Genomic DNA, 12,139 nt, shown 5'->3' with positions numbered 1-12,139 from the left:
AGGTTTTTAATATTCACACTGCTGCCTACAGTAACTTAATTTGTCCTCCTACTGTTCAGTGTTTTTGGTTCTGTGCACGTAACCACCCCCTTACCCCCAATAAAGGGCTTGTTGGAGGGTGTGGGGGTGGGTTACTAATAGCTCCTCTTACATTTTGGTCTACATGACATTCTTCATGAAAATGCTCTACATAAAAACCAAGCTGCTTGATTTATCTATTGTGCCTACTATCTGATGTATATGATGAAATGCTAACTTGTTAAATGTTCCTTTATTTCTATTTTACTGTGCACAAAGAATACTTATTTAAAGCTCATTGTTGCAGTCCTATGATGCATGATCAGAATTGTAACAAAACTAAAATAATCCAGAAACTGGTGGAGTAAAAAAAAATTATTTATTGAGCCTTTTGATTATCAAGAACCCTGCACAAATCCACTGTCAGCTTGACCACCCCACACTGTGCTGAAATTTAGGGGGGTCGGGGAGGGCAGGGAGCTCTTGTTATTTCTGCCGTAGACACTGAATGTAACGGCTTACTCAAGAGTCCCAAAAAATGACTATAACAAAAGTCTCTGCATCTACCTTAAAAAAATGTGCTCTCCTAGCAACAGCCAAGAATAAACATAACAGCACAGACTGTGAGCTGTGGGTGGGGAATGTGAGTGAGCTAATAAATCCAACTCTTGATCCAGCTTTTGCCTTGGGAGGGATTTGATTCATCCTGTTACAATAAGGGAACACAGTGTGATTAATTGAATTCATTCACCTGTCAAGCAGAAAACAATCTAACAAAAAAAAAAAAAGACACCCCCCCCCACCCCAAAACCCACCCCACAGCAAAAAACCAAACCCACCAGCCTACATCTGCCTTCATCAGCCCCTGCCCTGCCAGGAGCCAGCCCCCCCGCAGCTGCTCCCACAGCAAAGAGGGATCTGGGGGGGGCTGAGGGGCCGCTGTGGCTTTACCTGGACAAAGCTTGTGGCTCCTGGGAGATGCTGGTTGAGGCCACAGGTGCCAGGGAGCACCACACCTCCGGCACCTTGCCCAGCCCCTGCCTGCGGGAGGCCCCTGGGCAGCTGCGCGCTGACCCGCGCAAGCAGAGGAAGGTGGAGGTGATCCCAGCGCAGTCCCTGCGGCTGGGCCGTGCGCCGGGCACAAAGTCTGGGCCCCTCACCCTGATTTCTGAGGCAAACAAAGCTTTTCTGGAGCTGCAAAAGCTAATGGTGCAGTGCTGGCTGCAGACTGTGCACCAAGTGCTCTACCATCTGAGACATGGCTGTAGGCTGCAAGTTAAAACAAACAAAATAAAAAGGTTTCTATAAAATAACTGGTTCTGTCCTGTGTTCCACCATACCAGCACCAATGGAACACCTGGAGTGAGTTACGCATATATGTAATTGGAAAAAAATAATCCACAAAGCTTAGCAAGAACTAATGAGACTGAGTCCATAAATACTGTTCAGTAAGTCTTGCATACTTTCACCTTCCTTTCTGGTCTCTATTTCTCAAAGTTTCAGTTTCTTTAGTCTTTGACTCGTGAAACATTTGTTTTGCAACTGAAAAAAACCCCCAAATTTATTAAGCTACCTCTAAGCTCCTCTTTCCTTCTAGCAAAAAAATTAATTCTGGGTTATTCAAATAAGAAACGTCTGCTATCATTTCCCTGCTGGCACTAAAAGCATTTAAGAGGACTCACTGCATGACTTCTGTCTGCCAATACACTCGCGCATCTACTTTTCTCTGAACACAGCTGAAAAAAAAAACTCCTTCCAACACTTGTCTCTGCTGACGCTTATCCTACCAGACAGCCTCAGTTCTGCACAAACGCCCTCACCTAGTTTGCTTCCACAGCACGTGACCCGCGCTCGGCCTCCCGCAGCCCACGGCTCGCCCGTCGTCGTCAGCCCCAGGAGCACCCACGGCCTCGGCCACGCGCTCCCAGCCACGGGTGCAGCCGGGGCTCCCGCGCCCACAGCTCCCCGAGCTGCAGGCTGCCAGCCCTCCTCCAGCGCCCCGAGCCGCTCGGCTGACAGCCCTCCACCACTCTGACACCCACGGCAGAGCACGTCACGCGAGACCCCCCCACCACGCCGCTTCCGTGTGAAGCTCCGCTGTGCTCCATCGGGCGCCGGCACACCTCTGTGGGTGCCACCACGGACGGAGAGGCCGTTATTTAACGGCAGGGAACTGACAAAGAACGGCTGTGGTCACACACTTCTCTACCAGCGCTTTGGCCGAGTTTACATTTCAACAAAAGGCACTCCTGTTCAATTAGTTAACTGGAGCTGTTCCAACCCACGCTCCCTTCTCAGCTATTGATGCATCTTTGTTTATTGCCCTGACGCAACCAGCTCAAGCTAAGAGGAACCTCTGGCTGCCCCGCCGAAGCACACGGGCCTCCCTGCAGCACGTGCTGCTCTGCAGGTACCAGCACTGACCACACACCCCAGTCTCCTCCCTGACCTCCTGCCCCGTCAGCATTGTCAGGTGCTAACCCATATGGCAGAGGGTGCAGGCTGTGCACTGCACAGCCATTCACGTGCCTGACACCACAGCCCATAGCCAGCCAGGGAGAGAGGCTTGGGAAAAAAAGGGCTGCTTGAAGAGTGGCTGGAACAAAGAGAAGCCTATGGGAGGCTTAAGGCCAATACCAAGATTTTCAGCACTAAGGAACCGATTGCTGGACCTTTCAAGTAAACAGACTCTTGTTCTTCCTGTAAACTTTACATCACAAACACACACTAACACCTCCCTCATCTTCTTTACTGATTGACTGGAAATGGACAAATTATTTCAGGCTGCATCTATGAATGAAAAGCTTGCACAATCCACCAAGGCATAGAACTGCAATCAGGCACTCACAGGTTATAAAAAAAATAACAACTCAAGGAAGCTGAGGTTACCACAAATGGGAAGGATAATAACAAATCAAGTCACCCGCTTTTCTTGAAAATGTTTTATTTGTTTCTAAAGAGGCTGAAAACAAAGCAATTCCATATTTCAGAATACCAAATACTATCCATAGCACAGAACGAAGAAAGAGTTTCCAGAGAAAACCATTGCACTAGACCCAGATCTACTCAGCTACTCAGGATATCGCAACAAGGCTAGTGAACAGATCTGAGGATGGCAAACCACCCTTCTGCTGTGGCTGGCCCCTGCACGCTGGCTGCTGCAGCTTTCGTCCCCACTCAGACTCCTTGCGGATTTGTGCAATGTGCTCCTCCCCGCAGCCGGACGGGGGCTGGTTATCATTGGCACAGTCACTCTCAGGCACCAAAAAACAGAGGGAAGGACCCAGCAGGTCCCCTCTGAGCTGGTTCCTCCGGGGCAGGCCCGAGGCACGCCAGCAGGCAGTTTTGCATTAACGTTGCATTTGTTTTGGGATAAAACAGGCTGCGAGTACCAAGTACAGGCGACCCAGTGCTACTATAATCACTTAGAAAAGATAAACAATAAAAAGTCGCAGAGATCCCCACAGCCCTGGCTGTGGAAGCACCAGGGATTTTATACCCGCGGTCAATGCTGCAACCTGGAGCACAGGGCCAGCTCCAGCCCCGGGCACAGGAGGGAGCGGCGCTGCTGTACCCAGCACCCTGCAACTGCTTATGCCAAGGGGCAAGTTTGGCCACTGGGATACAGGTGACTTACAGTCACCTTCAGGCTGTTACTGAAGAACTAATCCCTAAACTGAGTACATCGATTTCCTTACAGCTACCTAGCCCAGCTTAAGGAAGTCCTTATCAGTGACAGCAAGAGAAATTGGTTTCAAAAAGCAGATTACTGCAAGACACATTTATGATTTACAGAAAAATCCAGCCATTAAAAACAATTGTCTTTACCAGAAATTCCACAGGGGAAAAGTTGTATTTCAGTTCTCATGAAGAGAAAAACTACAGAGCTATTCACAGCAGAAAGTGTACCCCAGTCTACCGTAAAATAAAAATGAGCTTGTTGGTGATTGTGTCGCTGATTCTGCCTAGAAAAGGCTGCTACAACATCATCAATATTCACACTTATTTCAGCCATGCAAGTGTGGAACTTGCTACTGAAGTAATTGCATGTTTGATGAGTTATGAAACAGTAATGGGCTTGCTTTTGCTGAGTGTTGAGCTCAAGTAAGATTCCACAAGAATCCTGAACTTTCTAGACTTTGGGCTGGCTTGTCTTTGGGCTTACAGTCTGCCTCACTGCTAAAGGTCTTTAATCTGTTGCTGCCCTCACATTTTTCAGCCTAATTAAATTGGTGTTTTTTTAACTGAGCTGACAATGGGCACTGCGACCTTTGCCATCTGTCTAGTTGCCATGAAGCTGCCATCTCCAAGAACTTCCAAGGTGGGACTGGGAAAATAAGAGAGAACTTGGAAGTCTCAGAAATGATATGAAATCAGAGTTCATTTGCTACAGCACAGAGCAGGAGTACATTTGGTTAAGAGAAGAATTCTTTTTCTGAGACTGCACTGGCCCAGAACAACCAGTCACAAACTACTATGATGTTCATATCGGCTTGTACAGCAAAGTAGTCACATATTTCTTCTTGTAACGATGTGTAGCGCTAAGCACCATCACTCCATCCTACAGGAGATGGAAAACAAGTGAGCATGTTACATGGTTATCTAAAAGCTGCAAGTGTGAGGAACACGCCCTGGCCTCTCACCTTGATAGAAAGTGCGTAGAGGTGGTTCAACATGACATGGTTGGGTTCAGGGAGCAGAGCAGGATCGCACTGGAGAATAGAGGAAGTGAGACAGGGTAAAAATAATGGAATTCACAGTGTACTCACCACAGCTATGGGTGATAAACACCGTCAGTAACTAGCCACACCCTCAAATACGTCACATGGCTGCTTACACTGAGTCCATAAACAAACACAAAGTTTCAGAACAATCCCAGACTCCACCAGGGTGAAACCCTCTGCATCCTCACTGTGACTGTGAAACGGGCCTCAATTACTTCTTATGTGCTTCTGACATTTTAAAAGCGTTGCAGTGGGAAGATTAGGGTTTCTGTGAGTAAAATAGCAATCTAGTTTTCTTTGCAATTTTTAAGAGAGTCAAGCAGAGAAATAAATTTACTTCAGACAGATCCGTCTGGACATATGTAATAAAGAATTTACCAACATGGCAACTATTCTGAAGTTTTTCCTTGCCTGTCCCCTGTCTGTACCCAGACTTTTTCCCCATCTGTTCACACCCTCAAGGCCATTATTCAGCGAAACAAACTAATGTACTTACAGAAATGCCTGTGTCCTTATTCAGGATGACCTGCAACAGGTGGGGGGGAAGAATAGGTGGTGATTTAAAGCGCTCCTCTGCCTTACAAACGTAGGGCTCCTGGTGGTACGGTCCTGGGGGGGAACTGGACAACTCTGCCAGAGAGATGTTAAATATTTATTCTGAAATAGTCTGTAAGAATATCTGCTCTTTATAGGTACGTTTTTAGTGGTACTTCGATTTTCACATCCAGAAACATGAGGCCAAAAGAAATCAATGGCACGTAAGTACAAGAACTGCAGCAGCTGATGCGGTGCCAGAGGATCAGTCACTGCCCACAAAGTGATTTAAGATGTCCAAAGTCTGTCTGACTTGAGCCCAGCTGGGAAGGTCTGAGGGCCCCACTGCACTCCAGCACCTCACTGTCATCTCTGCCCAGCACTTCTCCAGCAACTACCTAACAGTAAACATTGCTCTACAACGTCACCTCCAAGGAAGCACTAAAAACATGGTAGGCACGTGTAAAAGGCAGGTATTATTCCCATGCAGGGAGAGGGTAATAGAAAGGGCTCTTTAGAGTCTAAAGCCATATAATGAAAAGTTCTTACAGCACATGGAGGGGAAGCGTCTACCAGAATCTCCTGGCTTCCTGCAGCGTCCCAAGTCTCACAAATCACAACACTTTCTCCAAAAAGGCTTTCTCCAGGGGAAAGTTACATAGAGCAAAAAACAACCAAATGCACCTTCTGCCTCAGATTCAAAGGACAGGTCTTCTGAAGGAGGATTTAAGGTGCTATTTCAACCACAGTCTCCATCCCTACAAAGGTCTATAAAGAACAGGTGGCAAGGCTGATCTCAGAGATGACTCAAGCTAAATCTTACCTCTCTTTTGTTACACTCAAATACGAAACTTAAAGCAAAAATATAATTTTCATATTATTCTAAGATATAGATCATTTGTACTAAACTGAGAGGATATGACATATTCTTGAGCCCGTGTTAGCACTACTAAGATACACCTAATTGCTACCTCTTAATGTGCACTTCTGACCCATCTCCTTAGCAGAGAGAGATGGTATTAGGAGCAGCGTAGGCTGTCAACACTGGTTTGATGTTGTAAGGTAGAGGCTGATCCACTACCGAGTGTGCCAAACCCAGCCATTTCACACTGCACAGGCAAGCAAACAGCTGGTAAGCACCCATGACTTCCTCCTAATAGGATCCACAGTGGCCTGTGTTGCTCTGTCAGAGGCTTCCTCCTTTATGCATTCCATGTTCTTCCTCTGTGCATTTGTGATTCCTGCACACGTCCACAGGGCCTGACAAAAGTGGAGGTTAATCTATACTGCAGCTTTAACTCCAGATGGAAAGGAAGATAGAATTTTTAACAGCTCTAAAAAGCGTGATATAAAATCACCGGTAAGCTCATACCAGACATGTCTGAACATTTTTGGGAGTCCACCATCAAAGCATCAAATACTTCAAAGTCAGTTTTCTTCACCTGTATGATGTTGTTGACGGTACCTAGCTGGCTGGTTACTACTGGCTGGGAAGAAACAAGATACAAAAGTCAGAATAAAAAAGCTTACAGGACTATTAGATTCTCAAAACTACACAATCAGCCTTACCAAGAATGAGATATATTGTTTTTAAAATATACTGTACCAGATATGAAAAGAGCTCACCATTAGTCAGTGTTAGGTTAAGAGCAAGTGCAGGATTTAGGACTGAAGGGGATGCATGTCAGTTGAACCTGCTAGGTTCACAGCACTCAATAAATTCTCAGGCTATAGATAAGGCTAGGATCAGGTTTGGGCTAAAGTTAACAGTGACAATACAAGGAGCTAAGCTTTACTTCTGGCTTCTACAGGGCTTTCAGAGCCAGGCTAAGATCTGCAGGGCCTAATGTAGGACAGAGTACGGTTGGTATTGCTGGTTTACTACCAAAGCTAAGACTGGAGTCCAAGGCAGAGGGTTCAAAGAGCTAAATTTACTGCAAGGTAAATTCTGCCAGGTTCTGCAAGGTTCGCCAAGACAGCAAGAAGATGAACCAGCAGCTGTGAATGGTTAGTTCTGAAGCAGGTAGGGACTGCTGGGCGGGCTGGGATTAAAGCTCATTTTACAGCAGAGGAGGAAGTGAGGGCCTGGTAGATTTTGGCACAATTACTGGACCGTGAAAAGATCTAGAGCAGCCATAGCAACCTTCTGGCACACATAGCTAGTAGAGCACAGAGAGATTTGGGCTGTCAGCAATACTACAGTGCTTTAAAAGACAGTTTGGCACTGGACAAGAAAAACTCCCCACCTCTTATAAACCCATAGCCAAGAGACCTTGTCACCCATTTGTTACAAAATCTCCCGTTCTTTGAGGCCGTTAGTCTGATGCCGACACCTAGGCCAGCTGGGATCAGAAATATCTCTCTCACCAGCTTTCAACAGTCAGTTTCTGTTGTTAACCTTCCCTCTGAAAAGGCCTGCTATTGGTAGAGAAACCAGCCAGTTTCTCATCTTCAGATGCCTCTACGAATAAATACAGTGAATTGAAGAAAACATCACCTCTGAAGGATCGTGTGTCCACTGCCCATCCACAAAGAACTTGTATTGGTGCTCTCCTTCTGGCAGGTCCAGGATTGCCACAAAGTTGTTGTGACTGAAATTTAAGACAAACCATCAGCCCTGAAATACTCTGAAAAGTACATCAATCTGTAAACTGTGACAAACACTGTAACACAGAATACGAGCCCCCTTAACATGCAAAGACTTAAAAAGGCAGTGCCACCTTTAAGAGAATCTCATGCAACTTAAAGGTAAAGGATCAAACTGAGGTTAATGTTAATGACAATTTACTCTGTGACACTAAGTCCCTACGCATTCAAAATTAGTAACCCCATTCCTGGCGTCAAGGAATTAGCACTGAGCTTTCGTAAAGCCATCCTCACATCTTCACATTACTTGTTAGTGTGCAAGACCTCATTTTATCTGCGAGACTCCTGTTGGTGGAACAAGATGAGCTTACTCCTATTTCCTGGCCTTTCAGTATTTGCCATCATAAACTGCATTTCACAAATGCCTATGAAATGAATGAACAATGACTAGAAGGTGAAAGCAGCAACTTGATACCTTGGGTCTGAATAGCTGCCGCTTTGTAATTTTGATACTCCTGTGCTATGAACTTCCTGATTCTTCAGAAGTCTTTACCAGCTTCTCAAAGAAGCTGAGAAGCAGTTAATTCTATGTGAACAATTCAAACAGGCCACACAATGCCAGTATCTACTTCTCCTCAGGTAAGGAGCACAAGCATACCACCACAGAGCTGGATTTGGAATTCCAGTTTGGAATAATGAACTCCTTCACTTGAGCATATTTGATTTAGTAACATGATTTTATGCAGCCTCTGAGGAGATCCAAATCCTTTCCCAGAATACCTAATCTGACAAGAGACAAACCTGGTGGGTTTTGTGGGGTTTTTGGTAGAGAGACATTTTTGTCCTTCCAGATTTATTGCACCATTTCCCATCTCCCAGGCTTTCTACTTAGAGTATGACAGTAATACTGATGTTCCACTGGCCTTTCTGCCAGCTCCTATCTTGATAATTTATTTCCCATTGTTCATGCACAGACCAATCCTCCCATACCATTTCATCAGGCCACTGTGCTCCTCTCTCAAGTTTCCTAAGAAATTAAGGCACTTCTGCAACAATGACAATGCAGGTAGTCACTCACCGAGATAAGAAACACCAGAAATTGGCAGGAGAGGAATCTGTCATGGATATGTCATCAATGACAAACAACAGCGCTCAGATCAACAGCTAAATTCAGACTCTCTGTCATCCATTAAGTTTTAAATTTTTGGCTTAAATGAAATACTTACTCAGGTATAGAATTAAGAGCCCCAGAGCTCTCTAGCAGGAAAAAGCACTCAGTACCTTAACACAGATTTATTCTCTTGTTCATGTAGTTTGCCAGCAGGTATCCCAAGCTCAGAGTTTCCTAAGCACAATTTGGACACTTTGAACTGGGCAAAAGCCAATGATATGGCAAGAAAGTACATGTGCCGTCAGAGGTACTATGCTTATCACCAGCTTCACCTTACATACCCCAGCTCTACCCCAGGTAGCAGTCTGCACAAGGATTATTTTGGGTCATTCATGTGTGGTGCCTAGTGAACAAATCACTCCTTCAAAACTGACACACAGCTCAACTTTCATCCTGTGCCATCCAAGAATCAAAAAGTCAGACTCTCAAGGGCTTGAGGAGAGCAGCAGGACAGTGGTAAATCCAAGCACAATACCAATCTATCAGCTGACCACCTTTCTCACCGCACTAAGCATTCACAGTCTGTAGGGAATATCACTGGCATAGCAGCAGCAGTTTATTACCTCCTTGTCAGAGGAATTTTACTCCAGTTGTTGAAGGACCCAGATAAATAAACTTCTTTCCCTCCTCCAGTCCAGCGAAATACTGTTGGTCGAGCTTGAGTGGGGGTTTTATCATTCACTTCCAGATCTTGTTGCCAAGCTAGGAATTCTTCTTTCTCCAATGGAGCCTACAAGCAAAATGTCTTAATCAAAAGGAATTCTCTCCTGGCAGACTTGGACAACCTACATTTTACTGAAAGCACTTTTTGCGCTCAGTCACGATTCTCTAAGCTACAAGTCTACAAGTAGTTTTTGTCAGATGGAGATTAGAAACTGCATTTCTAGATGCTGTTCACAAGTTCATTTGCACAAATTCTGCAAAGATGTTAAAGCCTTCCAAATCTGCAGAAAGAGCGGAAGGCAAAATAATCCCCCTTCCTCCAGCCTAAATTATGTTAAAAAGAAATGACGTGAGCTCACAAAAGTCTTCAAAATAACAGATAAAAGAAGAGGGAGAAAAATAATTAAGAAGAAATACACTTAAGAAGCATTTAGATTACAGAAACAATAGTAGGCACAAAATTTGTAGCAAGCAGGAAGATTATGAGTTGTCTATAGGAAACAGCTCTGACCAACAATTGAAATCTAAGTGTAACTTTCTGTTAGATATTCTTACACAATACACAGCAAGGCATGTCTAATAATCCATCTAATACTGAGCAAAAAAACCCGTTAACAGATCTTTTAATATGGAAAATAATAGACAGGTAAAACGTCATTGGTAACTGCAAGAGCATTAAGGATCCAAAGGAAGCTGGGGCACTGTACTTAGAGCTTTAACCCAGTTACATTTTAGTTTTTCTACAATTAATTCTCGCTGGAAACCATGACGTTACACTCCTTGTATCTGCCTGAACATCAATGCACTATCTCTCTTTAGCATGGGAAGCAAAGGAGACAGTCAGTTTTGTGTGTAAACTCAATGACAGAATTATTGAAGGTTGCTAACAGCCCCACAGCTGGACAGCATTCCCAAGTTACCAATGTTAGAAGACAAGAGCAAACCAGCAATACCTTCATTTCCTCTGAATGGAACAAGTCTGCGTCTTCAGGACTGTCCATTAAAATTTTTGGTCTGTCACCCTCTTTTGTACTGATAGCTCCTCCTGAGCTGTCACCTCGGGATGCCTTATGCCCATGACGCTCCAGTCCAGCTCGCTCGCTGCTTGTGTTCCCCATTTTTAAGGCCCTAAAAGAGCAGGAAAAGTCAGATTAGCACATGTACTTTTGAAGTCAGAACACCAGCAGGAGGGAGAGCAGGTTTGTCAGTAGACCTGGGCTGTTTTTGAGTAGAAGACTGTAAGAAACGTGATTCACCCAAAATGGTTAAAATTATATCACACCCGGAACAAAGACACTAAATGATAATTGTTAGCTACTCTTAATAACGTGCTAGAGCTCAACATCTAGCATCTCTGCAAGACTCAGCCACTCTAAAAGCTGCCCAGGCAGGTGTCTGTCACTGCAGCACACTGGCATTCTGTCTTCCCAAGCTAAGTACTTGTTCTTCTGCTTTCTAAATACCCATATGTATAATGTTCTACCGCATCGGTTGAAACGTCAGTAGAACTTTTTGTTAGAATGTATCAAAACCTGCCTTCTAGAAATGTGACTGCACTAGAAAATAAAAAGTTAGCTGAGGCGGCCGCCTGCTGAGGACCCTTATAGCGGCTGGCTGCGGCTCTAAAGCCCAGACAGCACAGTCCCACTGATGCTCCACTGGAGACTCTTCTCTGGGAGGGGCTGGGGGCTGCTGTGCAAGAAACACAACTCTTCCTCCTGCTCCACAGCCCCTGCGGCCACTGCCACAGGGAGGAGGGGCGAGACTGGATGCACACGCCAGGGCTTATCCGAAAGGCTCCTGCCAGGTGGAGAGCAGCAGCTCGGAGGTGGCCAAGGGGGCTGTGTGGAACCGTACGACAGGGCCCGGCAGAGCGCCCAGCAGGGTACCAGTGTGTGTATGGGATGTCGCCCAGTTTCCTGTAAACTCCAGTTACGGACATTGCCCAACTTTCCACTGTACCGATCTCATCTCAGTCAGCACCTAAAACCAGCGTCAGCGTGCGTGGCTTCAGTGAATACACGGCTAAACAAACAATAGTTGAACTAGCACAGCACGTACAAACGCTAACTGGTTATGTCAAACTGCAACAGCTCGGAGCCTTCTAGATCTTTAAGCAGCTGATTCTGCGAGACGGACTTTTGAGAAGGCCCGATTCGCCCCGTCCCTGCCGAGCCCATCCCCGCCCCGACGGGCGCAGCCGCTGCCCCGCCGCCCCCCCGCCCCGGGCCGGCCCAGCCCCGCGCCAGGCAGCTCGGTTCCCCCGCCAGCGCCGTTACAAAGGCTCCGGGCCGCTCCCGCACGGCAGCCCGGCATCCCCCTGCAGCCGAGCGGCACCGGGGTCCCCATAGCAACCGCCGGGCCCCCGCCTCTCCCCCCAGCCCCGCTCCCGCCCGCAGGAACCCACCTCCCGCCGCCTGAGCCCGCCGCCGCTTCCCTTCCC

General features: G+C 46.2%; 1 protein-coding gene across 1 annotated transcript; it reads right to left on the bottom strand.

Annotated features, from left to right (window-relative positions):
* Positions 1 to 2,945: 2,945 nt before the first annotated feature.
* PRKAB1 (protein kinase AMP-activated non-catalytic subunit beta 1) lies at positions 2,946 to 12,139 on the bottom strand. Its single transcript, XM_074887045.1, has 8 exons — positions 12,104 to 12,139; positions 10,650 to 10,824; positions 9,597 to 9,763; positions 7,774 to 7,867; positions 6,649 to 6,763; positions 5,239 to 5,372; positions 4,662 to 4,730; positions 2,946 to 4,579 (listed from the first exon to the last, which is right to left on the bottom strand). Exons 2-8 carry the CDS (start codon positions 10,812 to 10,814, stop codon positions 4,502 to 4,504), a joined length of 822 nt encoding a protein of 273 aa, XP_074743146.1. The 5' UTR covers positions 10,815 to 10,824; positions 12,104 to 12,139; the 3' UTR covers positions 2,946 to 4,501.

This window comes from Strix uralensis, chromosome 17, assembly GCF_047716275.1.
Source record: "Strix uralensis isolate ZFMK-TIS-50842 chromosome 17, bStrUra1, whole genome shotgun sequence".
In the NCBI taxonomy this organism is placed as follows: Eukaryota; Metazoa; Chordata; class Aves; order Strigiformes; family Strigidae; genus Strix; species Strix uralensis.
This window is presented reverse-complemented; position numbering and strand designations above follow the sequence as displayed.

Bases quoted from the DNA above. Each gene is read 5' to 3' on its own strand.
- PRKAB1 (XM_074887045.1), bottom strand. From the start codon at position 10,814: ATGGGGAACACAAGCAGCGAGCGAGCTGGACTGGAGCGTCATGGGCAT. The intron at 7,868-9,596 runs GTAATAAACTGC...CTTAAATTTCAG, and splicing joins AAAATTCCTCTGACAAGGAG to TCACAACAACTTTGTGGCAA. The intron at 4,580-4,661 runs GTGAGAGGCCAG...CATCTCCTGTAG, and splicing joins TCTACGCACTTTCTATCAAG to GATGGAGTGATGGTGCTTAG.